The sequence below is a fragment of the Penicillium manginii genome, assembly GCF_028828005.1.
Source record: "Penicillium manginii strain IBT 31320 chromosome Unknown utg000005l:1.0-5665137.0:1.0-5668048.0, whole genome shotgun sequence".
In the NCBI taxonomy this organism is placed as follows: domain Eukaryota; kingdom Fungi; phylum Ascomycota; class Eurotiomycetes; order Eurotiales; family Aspergillaceae; genus Penicillium; species Penicillium manginii.
In genome coordinates this window covers 4,625,274-4,644,766 of record NW_026643106.1, presented here as the reverse complement: position 1 = coordinate 4,644,766, position 19,493 = coordinate 4,625,274, and the positions used below count along the sequence as shown (strand labels likewise).

Here is a 19,493-nt window from a genome sequence, read left to right as displayed (position 1 = left end):
GAATTAACGATAAAATATACACCCTAATGGAAAACGGTATTATAAAGAAAGAACCCTTGGGAAAGTAATCATTGGAAGTAATTGAGTGACCCAGCACACATGCATTCTCATTAAAAGGTCTATCTAGCCAGATTTTCCGAAAAGAAAAGGAATACCAATTCCAATTCCATCCATCCAAACTAAAACTAGTCTGGCAATCATCATCATACCCCACCGCTCGGAGGTGAAAAGAAAAGTAGAAAAAAAGAAAAACAATGGATTTTGCAAACAAAACCGCGCCCGCAACCTCGCTTGAAACATAACAATCAAGTCATCTCAGGTCCGCGCAGCAGACCCGCGCGCGATAGAAATAGCCCCGGACCGTCCCTTCTTAACCTCGTCTTCCCAAACAGAGCTACTGGCCGGAAAGATGGAGCCGCTGTCGCTGTCACCATCGACCAGTTCGACTCTGACGTCGGGGGCAGAGCTCACGTGCGGAACAACGAGTTGCACGCCCTTGGGGCATGTGCCCGAGAAGGAGGGGTTGTGGCGTGGTGGAAGGGGTCGGTGCTCGTAGCTGCCCAGATAATCTGAGGCGGAGCTGGAGACTGAAGAGGAGAGGGATGGTGCGGCGCTGCTGGCGAGGCCGAGGCCAGGCAGACTTGTGACGCTGTCACGGTTGCGGGGGGGTCATAGAGCGGCGGGATGGGGCGGGGTGGTCGGGGCCATGGAATGAGGAGAGGTAGGACCAGGCGGTTGAGGTTGTTGGGGTTGGGGTTGAGGTTGAAGTGAATGGGGCGTTTATTACGGGCTTCCATTCTGTGGGGTCGAGATCTGAGCTGGTTGTTGTAGGAGTTTGGGTTGGTATCCTTGAGAAGGGGATGTCTTGGACTCGGGTTGGAGTCATTGGGGCGACGATTGTTCGGGGGCAGAGTGGTGGTGAGGCGGGTGGGGTTGATGGGGTTGTTGCCATGGGCATTGAGGGCATTGAGGCCGAGAGGGGTTTGCAGGAGTCTTTGCGGCGGCAGCTGTGTGATATTAGTATATATGTATGTATAGGTGGGGATATAACTAGTAGTAACGAGTACTAGAAGTATAGGGTGGTGTACATACCCTTCACTGCAGTATAGGAGGGTGTTGTTGGGAACTGTGATTTGTCTTTCGCACATGGCACTGGAAAAGGGTGTTAGCAGGGTTCTTTATAGATGAGATGAGATCCATGTCGATATAGCGGTAAAGCCAGGAAGATAAATATAGACTAGGTTAAGATAGGGTAGACACAGCCTCCCGGATGGTGGCATGTAAGGGTGGTCCCTGCAGAGCAGAGATAAGGAAATGTGGGAGGTGGAAGGAATGAGGCAAATTCAGATAAAGAAAAACAGGAAAAAAAGAAAAAAAAACCAATGTCTTACCAGAAGTTCAGAAAGCTGGCCATATCGAATTCGGTCTCCTCGTCTTTACCCCGAGAGTTGGAGCGAGAGTGTGAGTTCGTAGAGCCCGAGCCAAGCTTGGAGATGGAGAGGTTGATAGCGGAGGTACCTCGACGATGTAGGACAGGACGAGAAGACTTGGATTTAGAAGGATGGGTGGAAGAAGGAGAGCGACGATGAGGTTGAGTCATGATGGCGGTGAAGCCGAAAAAAGGAGCTCAGCTCAAGAATCGAATAAATGCCTCGTTGACTATCTTATCTTAGGTGATCGATGTGGTCCTTTGAAAGTGGTTCCCCGATGGGCCGGATGGGGTGATTTGCTGCAAGTGGAGCACAAGACTAGCACGAGCACGAGGGATTTAATGACGAATGCTGGAATCCGTGGATGGTATGCTTGACGTGCTTGATTTTGAACAAAAGAAAATCCAAGCAGGAAATTGAAATAATTCCTGAACGAAGGGATATGATATGTACCCCGAGGTCGTCAGTCGTGCAGGAGAGAGCAGATAAGCCTGGGATTGGGACCGGTCAGCATGTGTCATGATTGGAATCGGGCTAGGACCCTGGCAAGTACCCTATCTTTAGAGATAAGGATGGCTTGCAGCCACTAGGAACTACCTTAAGGCAGGGTAGGGTGGAACAGGTGGAACATACCAGTGATCTAGGGAGAAGCTTGGGGAAAGAAACTCAGATAAAGATGCTCTAGCGTGGGATAGTCAAGGTGGTAGAGATTGTTTGAGATATAGTTGGAAGGGGAATGGGGATGAAGAGAATAAATAAGAATCCGAACAAAAGGAACCTTGGGGGGGAAGCAACACACGTTCCCATGTCCTAACGCGGATCTTGGAGTCTAGACTCTCCAGTCACTCCTCTCCACTTGCCCACTTTTCTTCCCACTCTTCCCACTCTTTTTATCCGGACGCGCAACCCTGACTCACACAGTTACACTCTGGACCTATTTCCATAATTAGGTCTTCCCCAAAGGGTAACTATTTGCCTCTTGAGGAGAGGAGAGTAAAAATCTCATCCATTGTCACTATTTACATTCACATTCACATTCATTCCATCTGGCTAGTAAGTATCGAGGTACTCCTACTCCGATACTAAAGTACTAAAGTGTACTCCATTACCTATCAGCACCCGAATTAGGGCCCGAGGACCCCCGTGCCCGCCCGACGCGCTCAGATTCAATTCTGCACTCTTTACGTGCTTCGATTCCGAACTTTATCTCGGTCGATCTTGCGTGCTAGCTGGGATGTGTACAGGTATTACTAACGTGAGTTAATTACTCCTAGTAGTGGTTATTAGTTACTCCGTGCTATCTACAGTACTCCGTACTATCCCGTACTTACCACATAAGCATACTCCTAGTACTGACTAGTATCTACCCATCTGTACTCCATACGTAGTCCATACTTACTCCGTACCCCCACCGAATATTTTTAAAAATGACGCCAGGACAAAGACCTGACCAGACCAGCCAAGCCAAGCCGGAGTCGTTCGTTCTCGAACCCCCTCAGCACGACTTCGGTGGGGCCCCTCTCTCCACCGCCGTGACACCTCCTTGACACGTCGAGTTCCATCATACGTCGACGGGGTGACGACCGTGCGGAAGACAATGCCTGGGCCCTTAACCAACATGGCGTGCCCCTCTAGAGGCTAGGCCTGTGCTGAACAATGGCAAGGTGGGATGGTGGGGACCTGGGCTAGCGCGCTAGTTTTCAAGTTTCTTTACCTTTACTCTACTTCCTTGCAGGGCTGGCGAGGAGACTACTAGTAGTAGAATCGGCAATGATTCTTGGTGAAATCTACAGTACTTAGTGCATAGACTAGTGTCCGGCCCCGGAGGCCACGAGTTAAGTCTGTAAGTAGTACTAACTATGTAATAGGCTGGTCTGCGTATGATGTACCTGGCAACTGACGTAGTCTTGACTTGATCCTTGATTCCGATTGATAGAATAGAAATTCTCAAACAATTGTTATATTACTATTTATTGTTTTGATCATGATCGAATCTAGTTCTGTTCTATTTTTCACCTGGTCTAGAATCTCCAGCTGTCTAGGCACCTGTCCATGATCTACGGTTGATCCGTTTCGGGTCGATGGGGTACACTACACTCCGTCACGGAGTACGTCAGGTGAATTATGTGGATCATTGGCCGATGGCGAAGAATTGATGAATTTTTTTTTTTTTTCAATTTTCAATTTTTATTTTCGACTTGTACTGTAGGAAGCTCCGCAACTCCATCACACTCCCTGACGATCCGCCAAGCTGCCAGCGTAGATCGTGTGGAGCAGGCGGGAAAGGAATGCGAGCATCACCACAGCACTGTACAGTAGCCAACAATGATCTTCCTGCGGAGTAGGAGAAAACTCTGTCAATGAGAATAGCCTCACGTCAGACGAGTGATTACCTCAAGCGCAAAGAAAACAAATCAAACTTTTCACAACGTCCATTGTTAGGGTTGTCAATAGACTCCCGCCCGCTTCCGCCTGCAAACCGCGGGTGGGCTTCGGCCGGCTGACATCATGTGGGTTTATCTTCAGGTCGATGATGTTTGGACTTGAGCCATTTAGGCATGTTGTTGTGTTGTGATGTGATGTGTTGGGGGGTATATTTCGAGATCTATTACTTATCACATTATGGTGTTGTACATTGGTTTCCCATCCAGCCCGGTCCGTCTATGCATCCACTGCCATCGGTTCGGCAGCACTGGCACCTGCAGGGTTGGCACTATCGGGCTTCGATTTGGCCTCCTCTTTTGATTCGAGGTCCGTATCTTTCTCCTTCTCTTTCTCCTTGACTTCCTCCTGCTTGACAGTCACACCACTGATTGGTTTGCCGACAAATCGCTCAGGCACGCCCCGGGCGGCTGTCTCGGCAGCTCCGACAAAGCATCCCAGCATCGAGCTCCAGATGTACCCTTGCGACAGCATCTTGCGGATTTGCCCATAGGCGTAGGAATTCGCATAAGGGAGGGATGTTTCTGGATCACGATATCGTGATGGCAATGAGGTGATGACACATAGCGATGATGAGATTTCTAGTTAAGTTGCGATGTCAGTTAGCTAGATCACGAATGCGAGTGATTTACACAGGCTACACAAGCAATGGGCAAGGGGGAGGGCAAGGCAACTTACTGGTCAAGCGCGGAGGCTTCTTGGCATTGAAGTACATGCTAAACTTCTTGCTGTGCGCCGTGCGATCGTCGAAATTCTCCAGAATGGTCAGATTACGGCCCGTGTATTCGATAACTGGCGGGGGTGGCGGGTGCTCTGGCTGCGCAGGCCCCTCTATCACAGTGGGCGATTCGCCTTGTGATTGATGGTTGGGATCGACCTGCATTGCGGGCACAACGGGTGGCGTGGTATGCAGCGGGGCCGCATCGGGGGAGGACGCCAAAGGGGCCTTAGAGTCCAATGAAGGGTTCGCAGATGCAGAATCTGTAACGTGGTCGGAGGGGAGTTTCATAGCGGTTGTTTCGGTGCTGACCTGAGGCACATCCCCTGGAGCCACTTGGGTATCACTGCCTGCCGCAGGTACGTTTGCTTGCCCTTGTGACGGCGCTTCAGCCTTGGGGCCATCGGCTGGTGTCGCGGGTTGGTCGATGTCCATGGCTTGGACCTCATTTAATGACTCCGCGGGAGGTGCCGTCGGCGACGCTTTGCCTGGGGAAGTAGAGTCACGCGATGCAGGGTTTTCGACGATTGATACTGGCTGCTTCTCAGGCAATTTCGGTGCTCCTGTGCTTTCTGATTCGGTAGGCTTGATCACCTTATCGAAGGTGTCTGCTACTGGTTGATCTGGCTTTGATTCTTCGACATTTGGGCTCCTCTCTGGGCTTTGGCCTTCTTTGGGCGGTTCCTGAGTAGGTATGATAGATATGGGCTCTGCCGCAGTTGCCGGGGCAGGTGTTTTTTCGGGTGGTATAATCGCATCCGCAGCTTGCGCTGGCACTTCCGCTGGGAGTTGCGCCAGAGCAGAGGTGTTTCCAGATTGTGTGGTCGAGTCTGCAGCTGGTTGTGTAGGCTGTATTGATGATGTAGATGGCGCTGTGGTAGAAACGCCTTCAGGCTGTGTGGTTGTGGGCGCTGGTTGCGTAGCTGCACCCTGGGCAGCTTGCGGTTCAACAGGAGGTTTGTCTTCCTTCTCCTTCTTTGTCTTCTTCTTCTCCTCCTTCTCTGGCTTGGCCTTGACATCGACCTTGCCCACTCGTGTCAGCCGGCCATCTACCCAGGTAGCTAGACCACTCCAGTAGGACATAACAGGCCCCTCGAGGCGGCGATTTTGCAAGGCCTCGATCCGTGCCCGCCGTTCCTCTGCCTTTCTCCGCTCGGTTTTCTCCCAGCGACTGACACTCTTGCTATTCAATCGCTCTATCCTTGCGGCCTCCGCGAGGTGGTCTTCCTGTGTCATTTCTTTCGGTTTCAAATGTGCCTTCCGTTTCTCAGCCTCTTTCATTGTCGCGATGATCCGGATACGCTTTTCCTGGCTATCCTTCAAGCGCGCATGTGTCATCTCTTTGTTGACCATAGTTTGTCGGCGAGAGGAGGATCGTACGGGGCCATCTTCGACGGTCGGGATCCAGGAGATTCGTTCTGATTTCTTCTTAGGGCGAGGCGGGGGTAGGGCAGATGGTGTTGAAACAGCCATAGGATCGATCTTGACTCGTTTGCGCAGGGTTTGAAATCGGAGGTCATTCTGCGCTCGACGCTTCTTGCGCTCGTCCTTCTGTAGTTGCTTTTCACCTTCGTAGTCGTTGTTGGCATTGGGCCCTTGGTCATCCTCGTCATCGTCGTCGGATTCCAGACCCATATCATCTTCCTCTGCGGCGTCCGCATCCATTGCGAATTCGTTGTCATCCTCCACTTCCTCGAATAGCAGGGTGAGGTCGTCATCGGCGGCGGCATCGATCAGGGCGGACATGTGCTGGCCAGCAGTACTTCGTTTCGCACGGCCCGAGACTGGAGACTCGACAATTTGTTCATGCTGTTCTTCGATCTCCTCATCTTCCTCGGAAGAGGACAGAAGACCCGACGAGGGGTCTTCCTCTAGTATGTCCGTCATGGTTTGAGTGGTTGACTGAGTTGGTGTAGGTGAGGATGGGGTCAGAATTTGACGGGCATTGGGAGTTGACCCCGTTCGAAAAGTCAGAGGTCGTCACCAAAAAAAAACGATTTTTGTCGGAAAGAGCGAGGGAGTGTGTAAGTAGAGGAAGGTACGCGATGATCTGCGGAGTTGAGCATTCGCGGCAGGCGCGATCTGGTCAGCCACACTCCAGCCACACTCCAGCCACATCTTATGCCTCAGGCCGACTTCATCTACCTTGTGCTCTAACTGTGATGACTCCTGCTTCCAGCTTCCTACTCTCAACTCTACTCCGTATACTTTCTACACTCACATTCATAACAGACATCATTTACTTACCCCACAGCCTACTATCCTCGAGTACCCGGGTTCTCCATGTGAGTGGCATTCAGCCCCGGCCCTTCCGTATCCGCCGGACTCTCTCCGAGAGTTGAGACAGCCCAAGCTCCCCCAAAGCCAATTCAGGTTGATCACATCTTCTCTGTCTCGACAGACCTGGAGGCCGGCGTTAACCACTGCCATGACAATAGCTTGTTGCTCCGGACAATCCAACTCCGGTTTCCGGTTGACACCCATTTTCCACGTCCCAGTAAACACTAGGGCAAGGACACGTACCTGACCCATCCCTTGCGCGCTACTCCTCAAAAACAGTATCCTCCGCGGTTTCGGATCAGGTCGACCAGTCAGGTCCCTTGCATGAGCAATTGCATCACGCTCCTCCCAGACACACTCCGTACTCCGTACATATCATGGGATTGCACTGCAATTTTCCTTGACTTCAGACATCATGAGGCATGACGCACTGGGAATGCGGGGCCTTTGCTTTGTTTCCACGTCAAAGACTGAATGCTCAAAATTGGACGCGCTTGTCTCTCCATGACAGATAGGGCTTTCCTCCGAGTGTCCACCGGGTGCTGCGTGTTGGTCGGAATGCCGAGGGTCCTCTCCAGCAGGGCATCTTTTCCCTATATATATCTCTTGTCTCTACCTCAATATCTCTCCTCTCTGTCGCTAGGGTTCCAAGCAGAGGACTCGTTGGGTCTATGACATCGATGGGGCTGTGTTTATCCACCGGTAGCACTGCCGATTCCCGAACGAACCTTGCGGATAATGTAGAAACAAACTAGAAACTATAGAGGAAGAGAGGGAAAGAGATGTCAACAAAGCATAGAAATAGAATCATCAATGCCTATGATCAATGCCTGTAGACTCTCATTCTACATCAGTTGATAAAAACTCAGGTGGAATTTTTGAAGCTGAAGAGGGCACTCCACCAACCACAGCAAACTCCCTGACATCCGGCCAGCTCCCCAACATCTCCAGTCTCTCTCTCTTCTTCTCCTTCCACCCTCCCCTTGAATTACTTTCCATCCTCACTTCTTTCTTTATTTCTTTTCTTTTCTTTTCCTTTTCGACCTGCATTAGTTCCGGTGTGAGTCTATCCTGGTTAGTGAATGTTTTTCTCCTTCTCCTGGAGCCCCGCGTGGTTTCTTTGGTTCCTCGCCTTTTCCCGGAGCCGCGCAAACTAACCCTCTCTCTCTCTTTCCTCTCTTCCAGCCACCTCGATCCCTTCGGTCCCGTTGATTTTGAATCCTCAACACTCCTTGTTGCTGGCTCTTCTTTTCATTCTTATGCATCTCCTTTTCTCAGCACCCTTTTGACGACTAGTAAAAGCGAGCGTGTGTGTGAGTTAGCAGCAAAACAACCGGGGATTCCTGACGGCTCGAATCCGTTCGGTTCGGCACTTGAATCGGACATCATCCTACCCTCAGCGTCACCTCCTACGACGATCACTCTCATCTTACCTGTGAGTATCTCTTCATATCAACGCGCTGCTGAATTTCCTCGCCACAATTCCCTGGATCTGATCCTTGGAAGCGCCTGGTTGAACCCCTCCTACCCCCGTATCCGCACCACCTCAAACCAACCCTCTCTTGCATGAATCCAAACAGCCACCTTGCCTGAATCAATCACACTCTAAACTTTGTCTTTCTTTTCATCCTCACAGGCCTGCTCTGATTGCCTATCACCATCCGAAGGCCATTCGTTTCATCCTACGCCACAGCTGCCGGATCGAACCAACCACATGGTCACGACGAACCGCCGCGTCTAAACAGGACACCTACTCTCAACTGATCGATTCAGATTTCATTCGGATATTCAGGAGAAGGGGGCGATACAGCGAAAAGACTGATTGAGAGTTGACCAGTCCGCAAGGCTCACAGACAACACAATCCCGCCATGTTACCGGTTTCGCGCCCCGATAGCCAGATGAATTATAACTACATCCCCACCTCCCAACCCTTGTCGGGTTCCTCGACAGGGCGGAGTTCTCCCAGCGACATGCCTGGGTCTGGCGCCTCCAAATCACCTTTCGGACCGTCCGGCTCGATCGGTTCTGCGAGGCTTGGGGCTGGATCCCCTTCCCACGAACTGGGAACTCGTCTATACCCGAAGCGGTAAGTACCATCTTGCCAGAATGAGTGATGTGGAATGTGGGCGCAGACTGACGATTGATCGCTCAACAGTGCCCGCGAGATTCAAGCCCAAGAAGGTGTTTCTCCCAGCATTTGGGGTCCTCCCACCAGTGGTCACTCAACCCCACTTCGCGAAAACATCCCTGAGTCGCCCAGCCAGGATAGCTTCCCGGACTTGATCCCGACTACCAGTGGCCAAATGTCTGGCTCTGGACGCCGAGCACGAGCAGGCACTGTCCCTTCCCGTTTCCCTCCCATGACCACACTCAACGAGATGGAGCTTCAACAGCCGTACATATCGCAGACCTCCCGACCCACCCCCTCCACCAGCCCGTTCAGACCCCCAGGTGTATCCGGTATTGATACTGGTGTTCAAGTCACGACCTCTGCCGGTGCGCCCAACCCGGCCATGATTTCACGTCTTCGAGCTGGCTCGATGCCTCAACGGAGCAGTCTGTTGGGTGGAGGCGGTCCTTTTGGTCCGTCCTTGTTCTCTACCAACTGGTCAACTGGCCGCGAACGAGCCACCACCTTGACCAGCATTCGGTCCTCCGAAGGCCCGACTTCGCCAAGCCAGTCATCCTTCTCGAGGGACGGCCTGACCGACTCGGATGTGAAGACCCTAGATTACTTGGGTCTCGCGGAGACTCCCCAGCAGGCGAGGGCGACTCTTGCGCGGCCATCAATGGAGGCTCTTATGCAACAGCAACAGCAACAGCAGCAGGCATCTGCTCTGCCGCCGCTCCTGGCTGAGCTGGCGATGATGAAGAATAATAATCGATTCCGATCATACTCAGTGAACGCGAAGGAAAAATACGCCGATGACGAGGACCTGGAGTATGAGAGCCGTTACTCTCAACTTCCTTCGGGCACACTCACCCCCTCTGCCGCTGCGACGGCTGCCCAACTTGCTGCCACTCAGGCGCAAATCCACCAACACAACTTGGCTGTGCAGGCCTTTACTAGCCATGCGAGCATTAGCCGACCTCGTGCGCGCACTGCTGGCATTTTGGAGGCTCCCCCTCAACGAGCATCTATCCGAAACTACCTTGCTACCCCATCCCGCCTCGGTGATAATCCCTTCAGTGCTGCCGATCTCCCTATTTCGGAGAATGGCGAATACGATGAGTTGTCCGATGCGGTTCAAATGATGCGCCTCGGAGCTGGTGGCCCCGGTGTGGGTATTCGGCCAGGCGAGATGGTCGATGAGAACAACCAGGACGGCCCGACTCGTGCCTGTGGATTGGAAGTATTCCTGTTTCAACGACGGTGACCTCTCTCGAGGCCATTTTTGGCATGTACGGAAAAATCGAGTCCACGCGCGTGCTCACTCACAAGAACTGCGGTTTTGTCAACTTCGAGCGTATCGAGAGTGCTGTTCAGGCCAAGTCGCTTCTCAATGGCAAGGAAATCTTCCCAGGTGCTGGCCCTGTTCGAATTGGCTATGCCAAGGTCCCCGGTGCTTCTGCTGCTGGAACCCCTGGTGCCAACGGCATCCAGTCTTCGCCCACTCCCGACCCAACCTTCAAATCCAAGCTTGGTTCCGACAACGTCGACCAGGCGAATAATATCGGCACCGTGCCACATATCGCTGATCTTTCTGAGCTTTTGCCTGAGATGGTGGAGATGGTCAAGGAATTTGGAGCTAGTGATGATGACACCCTGAAAATCACCAACAGTATCCAGAAGTCCATTGCATTCCAGGCCTTTGAGGATGAAATCCCACCGATCCCAGAGCCCAGCCAGACTCGCATGTTTGATGCACCCCGTCTACGTGATATTCGCAAGCGCATTGACAACGGCGCTTGCTCGATCCAAGAGATCGAAGAAACTGCCGGCGCCATGCTGCCAGAAATTGCCGAGTTAGCCTCTGATTACCTCGGCAACACTGTCGTTCAGAAGTTGTTCGAGTTCTGCTCTGAGGCTACCAAGGAGCAGATGCTGGAACAGATCTCCCGTCACCTTGCTGAAATTGGTGTCCACAAGAACGGAACTTGGGCCGCGCAAAAGATCATCGATGTCGCAAAGAGCCCGGCTCAGATGAATATGATTGTGGATGCTCTCCGTCCCTATTGTGTCCCGCTTTTCTTGGATCAGTACGGAAACTACGTGCTGCAATGCTGTCTGCGATTTGGCACCCCGTTCAACGATTTCATCTTTGAGGCCATGCTGAGCCGCATGTGGGAGGTTTCTCAAGGTCGCTTTGGCGCCCGCGCGATGCGGGCCTGTCTGGAAAGCCATCATGCATCAAAGGATCAACAACGAACACTTGCCGCCGCTATTGCCCTCCACAGCGTCCAGTTGGCTACCAACGCCAATGGCGCTCTACTCCTCACCTGGTTCCTCGACACATGTACCTTCCCCCGTCGTCGTACTGTTCTTGCGCCAAGACTTGTTCCTCACCTGGTACACCTGTGTACTCACAAGGTTGCTTACCTCACTGTTCTCAAGGTTATCAACCAGCGGAACGAGCCCGAGGCCCGGGATATCGTCCTCAAGGCCCTTTTCTTCAGCCCAGGTGATGAAGTGTTGGAACAGATCCTGAGCGACCAGACCTCTGGTGCGACTTTGATCTTCAAGGTTTTGACTACTCCATTCTTCGACGAGTCCATGCGCGCGGAGGTGGTTAAGAACGTCTCTAAGGTTTTGACCAAATTGAAGGCTTCCCCAAGCCAGGGATACAAGCGCCTTATGGACGAGGTGGGTCTCTCCTCTCGTGGCAGCGGACGTGAACACCATAGCCGTGATCACGGTGCCAGCCACTCCTCCACCCCCGAGAAGTCGCAACACCGCCAGTCTTCCCGCCACGGCAGCCAAAACTTCCCCACCCAGCCGACTCTGGAGCGACAGTACAGCGGGCAGTTCTCTACTGGCATGATTGGCCAAGATGGCTCACGTCCAATGTCCTCCGACCAAAACAACGGTCCACCACTTGATCCGTATGCCAGCAACGGCATCAATGGGTTTGGAAGCTCTCTGAACGGCCTCGGTGGCGTCAACGGCGGCTTCCCCCAGGATCCCAACATGTCTCTCTCCCAGCAGCAACAACAACTTCAGTACCAAAGCTACATTGCTGCACAGAGTCGTGGCGTGTCTCCCGGTGGAATGTACCAGGGTATGCCTGGTGCCAATTACGGTTACCCAGGCGGATCACCTTCTGTCGAGAACCTGCGTTCACTGCAGACTCAGCAGGCCCCTCTATCCGCAGCTCCGGGCCAGATGAGCCCCGGCGGTCCTATTCTCGGCCAGTCAAATTATGCCCCGCAGCAGTTCAGCCCAGTTGTCAACCCTGCCCAGATGTACCAATATCCTCCGCAGTACTACGCCCAGGCACAGCCAGTGCAGGGGCAGTCTGGTGGAGGCCGACGTGGTCGGGTGAGTTACCCCCTACCCCAGAAACCCAGCTTGGCTTTGAAAGAACATTCTCACTAACCAACGACTCTAGCGCTGATCTTCGCGTATGATTTTAATTGAATTTTCTTCTTTTTTTCTTCTCAACCTGCTTCCATCTACATGTATAAATTCATTTTGTTCGTTTTCGACATTTCTCTTTTTCTTTTTTCCTTCTTTCTCTTCTCTTCGCTTTATTTGTGGCCATTTTATTCTCTGTTCTTTTTCCTATCATGAGATTCAGCGGGTTTTTAGCTATGTGACGTGGACAACCAAGGCTCCCTTCCCTTCCCCAATTCCCTCATCTCCTTTGCTCCCTGCCTCTCTTGTTTGGACGCTGGATCGCCAACTCGACGTTGGGGAAGAGCCCGGGAGGTGAACGGGGAGGATCTTGGTTGGAAATGGAGGAAATCGAAATCTGGGAGGAGAAAAAGTTCCAAGTGTCCTGATGACGGGGAAGGCAGATGGCAAGACACATACTACCTATCTATCTATCTATCAAAGCCCCCATCTTCAATTTCCTTTTTTTTTATTGCGAAGCGAATTCTGCCGTTGCTGCCCCTCCTGTGTATGGAATGGGACTTTTTAAACATCGGGCTTTCTGATCTGGCTATCTGAGAGAATTTACATCGGTGGCTGTGGAGAAAGGAGTGGAATGAAATGGATACTTTTTCCAGCGTGGACTCGGGCCGGGTTTTAATGTAGGTGTCTAGTAAGAAGTAATGTGTTGATCGCGGCAGATGGTTAATTGAACTTGAATATCCCGAAGTTGTAGAGTACTTTCGGGAATTAGTGTTATGAAGAACCAGTATGTTTTTTTACTTCCGAAATTGTTGAAGATTGCCTAGCACTAGCTAGTAGACTACAAACCGTTAGATAATTAGTTATTAATACATATCAAGTTCCTGTAGTAATTCTGGTATCCGAGTCGGCTTCCAACTATCAACTTGAAGTTTTCTGAGTCTTTCCGTGGCAATTCTGAACCTCCAGTTGGCCTCAAGTCCAGAGTCCCTTTATACCTCCCCTACCTCCCCCTCTCCCTCTCCCTAAAAACCACCCCCAACTCGCCCAACGTAAAAGTAAACGTATCCATCGACCCGCGATCAAACCCAACCCCATCCTCCCCCTCCGCAAACCCCATATCAAACTCGACCGCAACCCGCGCAATCACAGCACGCAGCTGCATAAGCGCAAGCTGTTTACCCACACACGCATACCTCCCAACCTGAAACGGAAAAAACGCCTCATCATGCTTCACCAAATTCCGCTTCTCCGAGTCAATCCAGCGCTCGGGAATAAACTCCTCGCCAGACGGGAAACACCGCTCATCGCGCTGCAGGACGTACGGCGGTATCACGACGATTGTGTTGCCCGGAATCCAGACTTCGTCGATTTGCAGGCCGGTTGATGGGGTTAGTCTTGGTTGGCCGCTGGGCACGGCGGGTTTGAGGCGGAGGGTTTCTTTTATGACTGCGTCGAGGTAGGGGAGGGATTGGAGTTTGTCGTTTGTGAATGGTTCGGTTGTGGACAAGGTGTCTAGTTCTTTTTGTAGGGCTTGGAGGGCGTGTGGGTTTTTGGTTAGGTAGTATATGGCGTGGGCTAGGGTTGTGCCTGTCGTGTCACTGGAGAGGTGAAGGAAGGTTGTTAGGGGGGTTTTCTTGCGGAGAGATTGAAAGAGGTAGGATTGAGGATCGGATTGGATATAGACGGACCTTCCGGCTATGATCATTAGACGGCCGTCTTCGTTTAGTGCTTGGTGGCCTGGCGGGGCACTTTGATCTTCTTCGTAGAGGGCTTTGACGAGCCAGGAAATGACATCTTTCGGCGTGTTGTCGTCGCCTTTGTCGGCCATTTTTGCCTTCCATTGCTATAGCGTGTTTGTTAAATCACCACTGATGCAAAAGAGAATTTACTTTGCTGGATTCAGGCTTACCTCTTTCTTTTCCCCGACTCTGTCCGCGCAGTAAGTCATGAATTGACCGTATTCACCAACTAAACCCTGGATAAAACCGAGGATAGTCAGAATCCAAGGCGCGGATTTCAAAATGCCCAGGAATAGCATTTGCTGATGCAGTTCTTTGATAGCGGCCTGTTCGGTGCCGTCTTCTAGTTGGCGGAAATCTTCGGAAAATCCAACTAGTCCCATCACGTCGAATGCGAGGTACATCGTCCATTGCGAAATGTCGAGGGGTTTGTTCAGCCGTGAGCGGATCTGCGTTGCTAGGGCGTTGACTTTGTGCTGGACTCTTGGTTCATATGATGGCAGTGCTATTCGGATTCGATATAGTGTTAGCTAAGAAGTGAAGTACCAAGTCGGGAATGGGAGCAACTGGAAGGAAAGGAAATGGAGGGCCGCTCGTTCTGCTCGCCTTGGTTGGAAACTATACATACCCTTCATACCACGATCCCAAGCCTTCCGCCTGCGACGGTGCACCTGTGGATCACGAGTAGAATTCAAAGATATCTGAGTGACATCGTCGGAGACATGGCTATACCAAGGAGCTTTCAAACAAGACGATTGGGGCCCGTTAATTGCCATAACAGCGGATGGCCGATTGATCGAGATCTCACGCGGTCCGGTGCGGACAAAGTCGCCATACTTCTGATGCATTTCCTGCAGATCCAGATGGTACTGAGTCCGATTAATTGCCCGTTTCACCAGAGCTAACCGACTCAATTTAGCATCCCAAGGCCCCGGAAAATGTCCCAGGCGATGGAAGAAAGCCCGGTAGACCAGGATACTGATCGTGAGGCCAATATTGAAGCTGCATGCTGCGAATAGTGCAGATCCAATCGCGTACAGGACTCCCACGGAGTAGATATAGATGTAGCTGGCGCATAGGACGAGCCAGACGACGGAGTATAAGGCTAGGAGCGACTTGATTCGATTGTCAATTTCCGTGGTGCGGATGCATTGGTGAAATGCTATTCCGAGGACCAGGAAGGTGGGTGCGATACCCAAGGGATTGGGAGCTGGATTCAGCAGGGATGAGAGGGTCGTTGCCACGGCCATTGTCATTTACTCAGGGGGGGTTTATGTTACACATTCATTTTCGACCAGGGCTAGTCTGTCGACTAAGGCTGAGGTGATCCTCGCAGTTTTAAACCGATTTTTCCTTTTTCGTCCCCTCTTCATGGAGCGATGATCAAACACCGGTGAAAAGTAAAGGGTGAAAGGCCATTGGTTCCTGCGAGCTGTCGTTTCCGCGGGGGAAGGCGGACCGATCCTTTGGTGCCACGATGGATCTAGGCTGCATTAGTTTGGAGCTACCAGGCACTATGTGCCGCGCTCTCGGTCGACTACCGGGTCTATACCCTCGAAACGAGGCGGGGCGGGGCGGATTGCCTCTCGAGATGCCGAATAGGATCTGTCCGTTAAGCTGTCATGTTTGGGGAAAAGGGGGCTGTTTGGCTTACTTGGGAATTTGATCTGCCATCAATGAGCTATGTGTCTGATCTAACGGTTGGCGAAGGCTCAGAAGGATCTAAAGGATTTCAGGAACGTGAAGGCGCTGCAGAATGTGCTTGCTATTCTTGTCTAGTCTTTCAACTGGGCTGGGTACTCCGTACTGGATTCTGCTTTAATTTAGATTAAGACATAGGTTATCCGTACTCTAACCTTGGTTCTATTGCTTATTTTTTTTCCCCTCGTGATGGTTTTATGCCCGTAAAAGATGTTTGAGACTCTGCAGCCGGCTGCATATGCTGTTTCTTTCATTTTCTGGGCGCTCTCGACGTTGACGACCTGCTTCCGGATCTACTCGCGAGGATGGATTATACAGGCTTTTGGAAAAGATGACTGGTGGATGGTTATGGTGCTGGTTAGTGGGCTGTCGTGAATTTGATGAGGTGAAGCATTCAATAATCTGATACGATCGTTTTGTAGGTCTGCAACACCGCACAGCAAGGGTTATTCTCGGCGTTTCTTCACTACGGGGGTGGAATGTATGATCCCAGTGCACTGGAGTCAGTTAGGCCTGACATGGTTTCTAATCCAATTCGATAGTCACCTCTCCTCTACGACTGACCCCACAAGTTTATTGATTCTTGCAAAGGTATGTTCGAACAATCCTGTTCTGATATTCCATTCAGAAAATCTCAATTGAATCTAACTCTGCCTGGTTACGTGTAGCTTCTCTTTGCAGAAGAAATTGTATACATCTGGATGCAATTCGCCATCAAGACAGGATTCTTGCTCTTCTATCTCCGGCTGACAAACATGACATCCTTCATTTACGGAGTATACGCGACAATGGGACTGAACGTTCTGATCACCATCGCCCTGTGGCTGCTTTATTGTCTTCAATGCATGCCCTTGGCAGCCTTCTGGAACGCGGCAGCATACCCAGACGCAAAGTGCCTGCCAACATCAGTAACATACTATGTGCCTGTCGCGCTGGTGAGTCTCAGCTCGCGGGATATTCAACTTTGAGGAGAAGGAAAAAAAGAGTATAATTAATCTGTTGACTTAGTGTATTCTAATGGACTTCATTGTCCTCACCCTCCCCATCCGGCCCCTCTGGAATATCCAAGCAACCGTGATGCGTCGATTGGGTATCATAGCCACCATCACCGTCGGTGGCATCGCGGTCGTGGTCTCCTGCTTGCGCGTCATTATCCTCCACCGATTTGCAGTCGATCCCGACTTCACTTATATCCTCGGCGAAATGGTCATTATTTCGGCGGTTGAGTTGAATGTTGCTATCATGGCCTCAAACGTGCCGTCCCTCAAGGCAGTTTGGCTCAAGCACGTCAGCGGTTCGTTAAAAGGGACGGATCACACAAGCTCTGTTCACTTGTCATCGCTTGGGAGGAAAGCACGCCCAAGCGAGAGGAGCGAGTTGGAGGTAGATCCGGATTCGTCTTCGACAAATAATTTGGTTACAGGACCTGGGAGTGATGAGTGGGGGGGTTCGGAAAGAAACTCATCATTTCTCAAAACAGACATGAAACTGGTAATAGACCGATGGTATACCGTTATCCCATTCCGGTGGGGTATATCAAAGATTGAGATCGAAGGGCGAGTCTCTCTGCTTTGATAGAGCCACTTCGGCTAGTCCTAAATAGGCAGTTTCGCCTGAATAATAAGGCAATAGAATGCTTGCTAGCCAGTGATATCAACATTGTGTGGCAGCCAAAATGACACCTAAAAATCCAGTCGAGATATAGCTGATTTATCCATACTTAATATAGCTCATATGCTAAAGCCAGCCTCCGATTTGTTCTATTGTAAATGGCGCCGATTGATGATTGTGTACTCCAATGACTGCATGTGGTATTTCCACCCGCTTCCAAAGCTTCCCGCCCCAATCAACTTCAACTTCAACCCTGCAAAGCCCAGCCCATCACTAACAATGCAGCCATAACATGACCATGCCCATACAAGAAGAGTCCGCAACCCTCTTCTCAAATCAATCTCAAACAATCTTTGTTCTCGACACCCCTCATTCAATCGCCCAGGCGCAAACTCTGAGCTCCTATCAACTACAATCTTGCGCACCATCGAGCGGGCCGCCAGAGCCCGCAGCAGGAGAAGATAACAAGCATGCACAAAAAAGGTTTCTTCTTTCAAAAACGCCACTCGGGGCCCCATATCCATCGAAAACAGAGCCAAAATCAGATTCTGCTCGTGCGAAGGTTCTAGCTCGGATCCCGGAGAGCGAGCGTGTCTTCCACGCAGCTATTTCGCCTATTGTGCAACATGCTTTGGGGATCATTAGGGAACAGCTTGTACCCCTACGGGCCGAAAAGCACTGGTGTCTTCCCCGACACGTCGAAGAGGATACTCCTAGTGTCTCTGTGAATGCAGACTCTGGGACGTGTGATTCGACTTCTGCCTCAACTTCGAAGAAAAGGCCGCGGGCGGACTCGGTGCACCAATATGACCTTGCGCATTGGAACAAGCTTTGCGATACCTCGTCATTGGATGAGTGTGTATCAGGACTAGGAGCCCCATTGATCCTATCATCTACTTCTCCCAATCTCTTTTCCTCGATGTTGGAATTAGACACCATCGTGAAAAATCCATCATGTGAGCCTGCGACTTTATCAATCTCGCCAAGGGATGAGACAGGAGTCTCAGCCTCGACCGAATACATCATTCCACCAAAGTCGAATTTTATCATTGGCAATCTTCCCTTATCGACGCCGATAGAGTGTGTACAACCGCTGGGAGTCATTCCCGGCATGCCGGAAGATCAAAAATTCAATCTATTACTCTTTGACCCGCCCTGGCCAAACAAATCTGTTCGACGAAGCCGACATTACCAAACGCATCCTTACGCGGAGATGGATATTCTTACGCAAAGACTGGCGGATATTCTCCACGCCCATGCATATCAAGCGATATCGCCTCCAACCATAACACAAGAACCCAGTCCGACCCAACTCCAAAATCGAGACTCGATCGCCGCAATATGGATCACAAATTCCGAAAAGGCAAGACGCGTAGCTTACAGCATCCTTTCTACCTCCGGCTTCCATGTCTCTGAAGAATGGATATGGATTAAAGTGACAGCTAGAGGGGAACCAATCTGCCCAGTCGATGCACTTTGGCGAAAGCCATATGAGATCCTTGTCATTGGACGCAGAGATAATAATGTGACGAACCAATCTTCCATTTCCTCCTCCCACCCCTCCCCTGCATCAAATAATATATTCGCGGACGGAGGGGCATCCTTCGGAACGAACTCGGAACCCGATTTCCAGACCTTGTCTCCGACTGGCAAAAATATTACAAGACGGGTAATTGCAGCCGTGCCGGACATTCATTCGCGTAAACCGAACCTGCGAGAACTTTTTGAGCGAATTTTCTTCCAGGGAATGGTTTCTTCCCCGTCTTCTCAGGGTCAGGACTCGGCCCGTGTTTGGCCGTACACTGCGCTAGAGGTGTTTGCGCGTAATTTGACGGCGGGATGGTGGGCTTGTGGGAATGAGGTGCTCAAGTTTAATGACACGAAATGTTGGGTTGATGAATAAATTTGAATACATAATGTATTTTACTATTTCGCTTGGACGACAATGCCACGTCAATCGACCCCCGAAGCAAGGGGGGAAGCCAACCCTCCGATCATGATCGGTCAAATATTTTGGAGCTCGTGCAACCAGGGAGTTCCCCGCAGACTAAAG

The 19,493-nt window shown here is 51.2% G+C and overlaps 7 protein-coding genes across 7 annotated transcripts; 3 read left to right on the top strand and 4 right to left on the bottom strand.

Moving 5' to 3' along the window:
- Positions 1–315: 315 nt before the first annotated feature.
- On the bottom strand, positions 316–1,600 carry N7533_008058 (uncharacterized protein; the record flags this gene model as incomplete). Its single annotated transcript, XM_057104708.1, has 3 exons — positions 316–640; positions 729–1,007; positions 1,392–1,600. 3 exons carry the CDS (start codon positions 1,598–1,600, stop codon positions 316–318), a joined length of 813 nt encoding a protein of 270 aa, XP_056959665.1.
- A 2,491-nt stretch (positions 1,601–4,091) lies between these two features.
- On the bottom strand, positions 4,092–6,477 carry N7533_008057 (putative signal transducer; the record flags this gene model as incomplete). Its single annotated transcript, XM_057104707.1, has 2 exons — positions 4,092–4,453; positions 4,551–6,477. The coding sequence occupies 2 exons, from the start codon at positions 6,475–6,477 to the stop codon at positions 4,092–4,094; spliced, it is 2,289 nt and encodes a 762-aa protein (XP_056959664.1).
- Positions 6,478–8,739: 2,262 nt separating this feature from the next.
- On the top strand, positions 8,740–12,426 carry N7533_008056 (putative RNA binding protein Jsn1; the record flags this gene model as incomplete). The annotated part of the gene is made up of 4 exons (XM_057104706.1): positions 8,740–8,957; positions 9,027–10,156; positions 10,195–12,350; positions 12,421–12,426. The coding sequence occupies 4 exons, from the start codon at positions 8,740–8,742 to the stop codon at positions 12,424–12,426; spliced, it is 3,510 nt and encodes a 1,169-aa protein (XP_056959663.1).
- A 963-nt stretch (positions 12,427–13,389) lies between these two features.
- On the bottom strand, positions 13,390–14,217 carry N7533_008055 (uncharacterized protein; the record flags this gene model as incomplete). The annotated part of the gene is made up of 1 exon (XM_057104705.1): positions 13,390–14,217. The coding sequence occupies one exon, from the start codon at positions 14,215–14,217 to the stop codon at positions 13,390–13,392; it is 828 nt and encodes a 275-aa protein (XP_056959662.1).
- A 57-nt stretch (positions 14,218–14,274) lies between these two features.
- On the bottom strand, positions 14,275–15,378 carry N7533_008054 (cytochrome P450; the record flags this gene model as incomplete). Its single annotated transcript, XM_057104704.1, has 2 exons — positions 14,275–14,633; positions 14,757–15,378. 2 exons carry the CDS (start codon positions 15,376–15,378, stop codon positions 14,275–14,277), a joined length of 981 nt encoding a protein of 326 aa, XP_056959661.1.
- A 661-nt stretch (positions 15,379–16,039) lies between these two features.
- N7533_008053 (uncharacterized protein) lies at positions 16,040–17,404 on the top strand (the record flags this gene model as incomplete). The annotated part of the gene is made up of 5 exons (XM_057104703.1): positions 16,040–16,186; positions 16,252–16,310; positions 16,372–16,420; positions 16,498–16,764; positions 16,838–17,404. 5 exons carry the CDS (start codon positions 16,040–16,042, stop codon positions 17,402–17,404), a joined length of 1,089 nt encoding a protein of 362 aa, XP_056959660.1.
- A 328-nt stretch (positions 17,405–17,732) lies between these two features.
- Positions 17,733–19,343, top strand: N7533_008052 (MT-A70 family; the record flags this gene model as incomplete). Its single annotated transcript, XM_057104702.1, has 1 exon — positions 17,733–19,343. One exon carries the CDS (start codon positions 17,733–17,735, stop codon positions 19,341–19,343), a length of 1,611 nt encoding a protein of 536 aa, XP_056959659.1.
- Between the last annotated feature and the right edge of the window lie 150 nt (positions 19,344–19,493).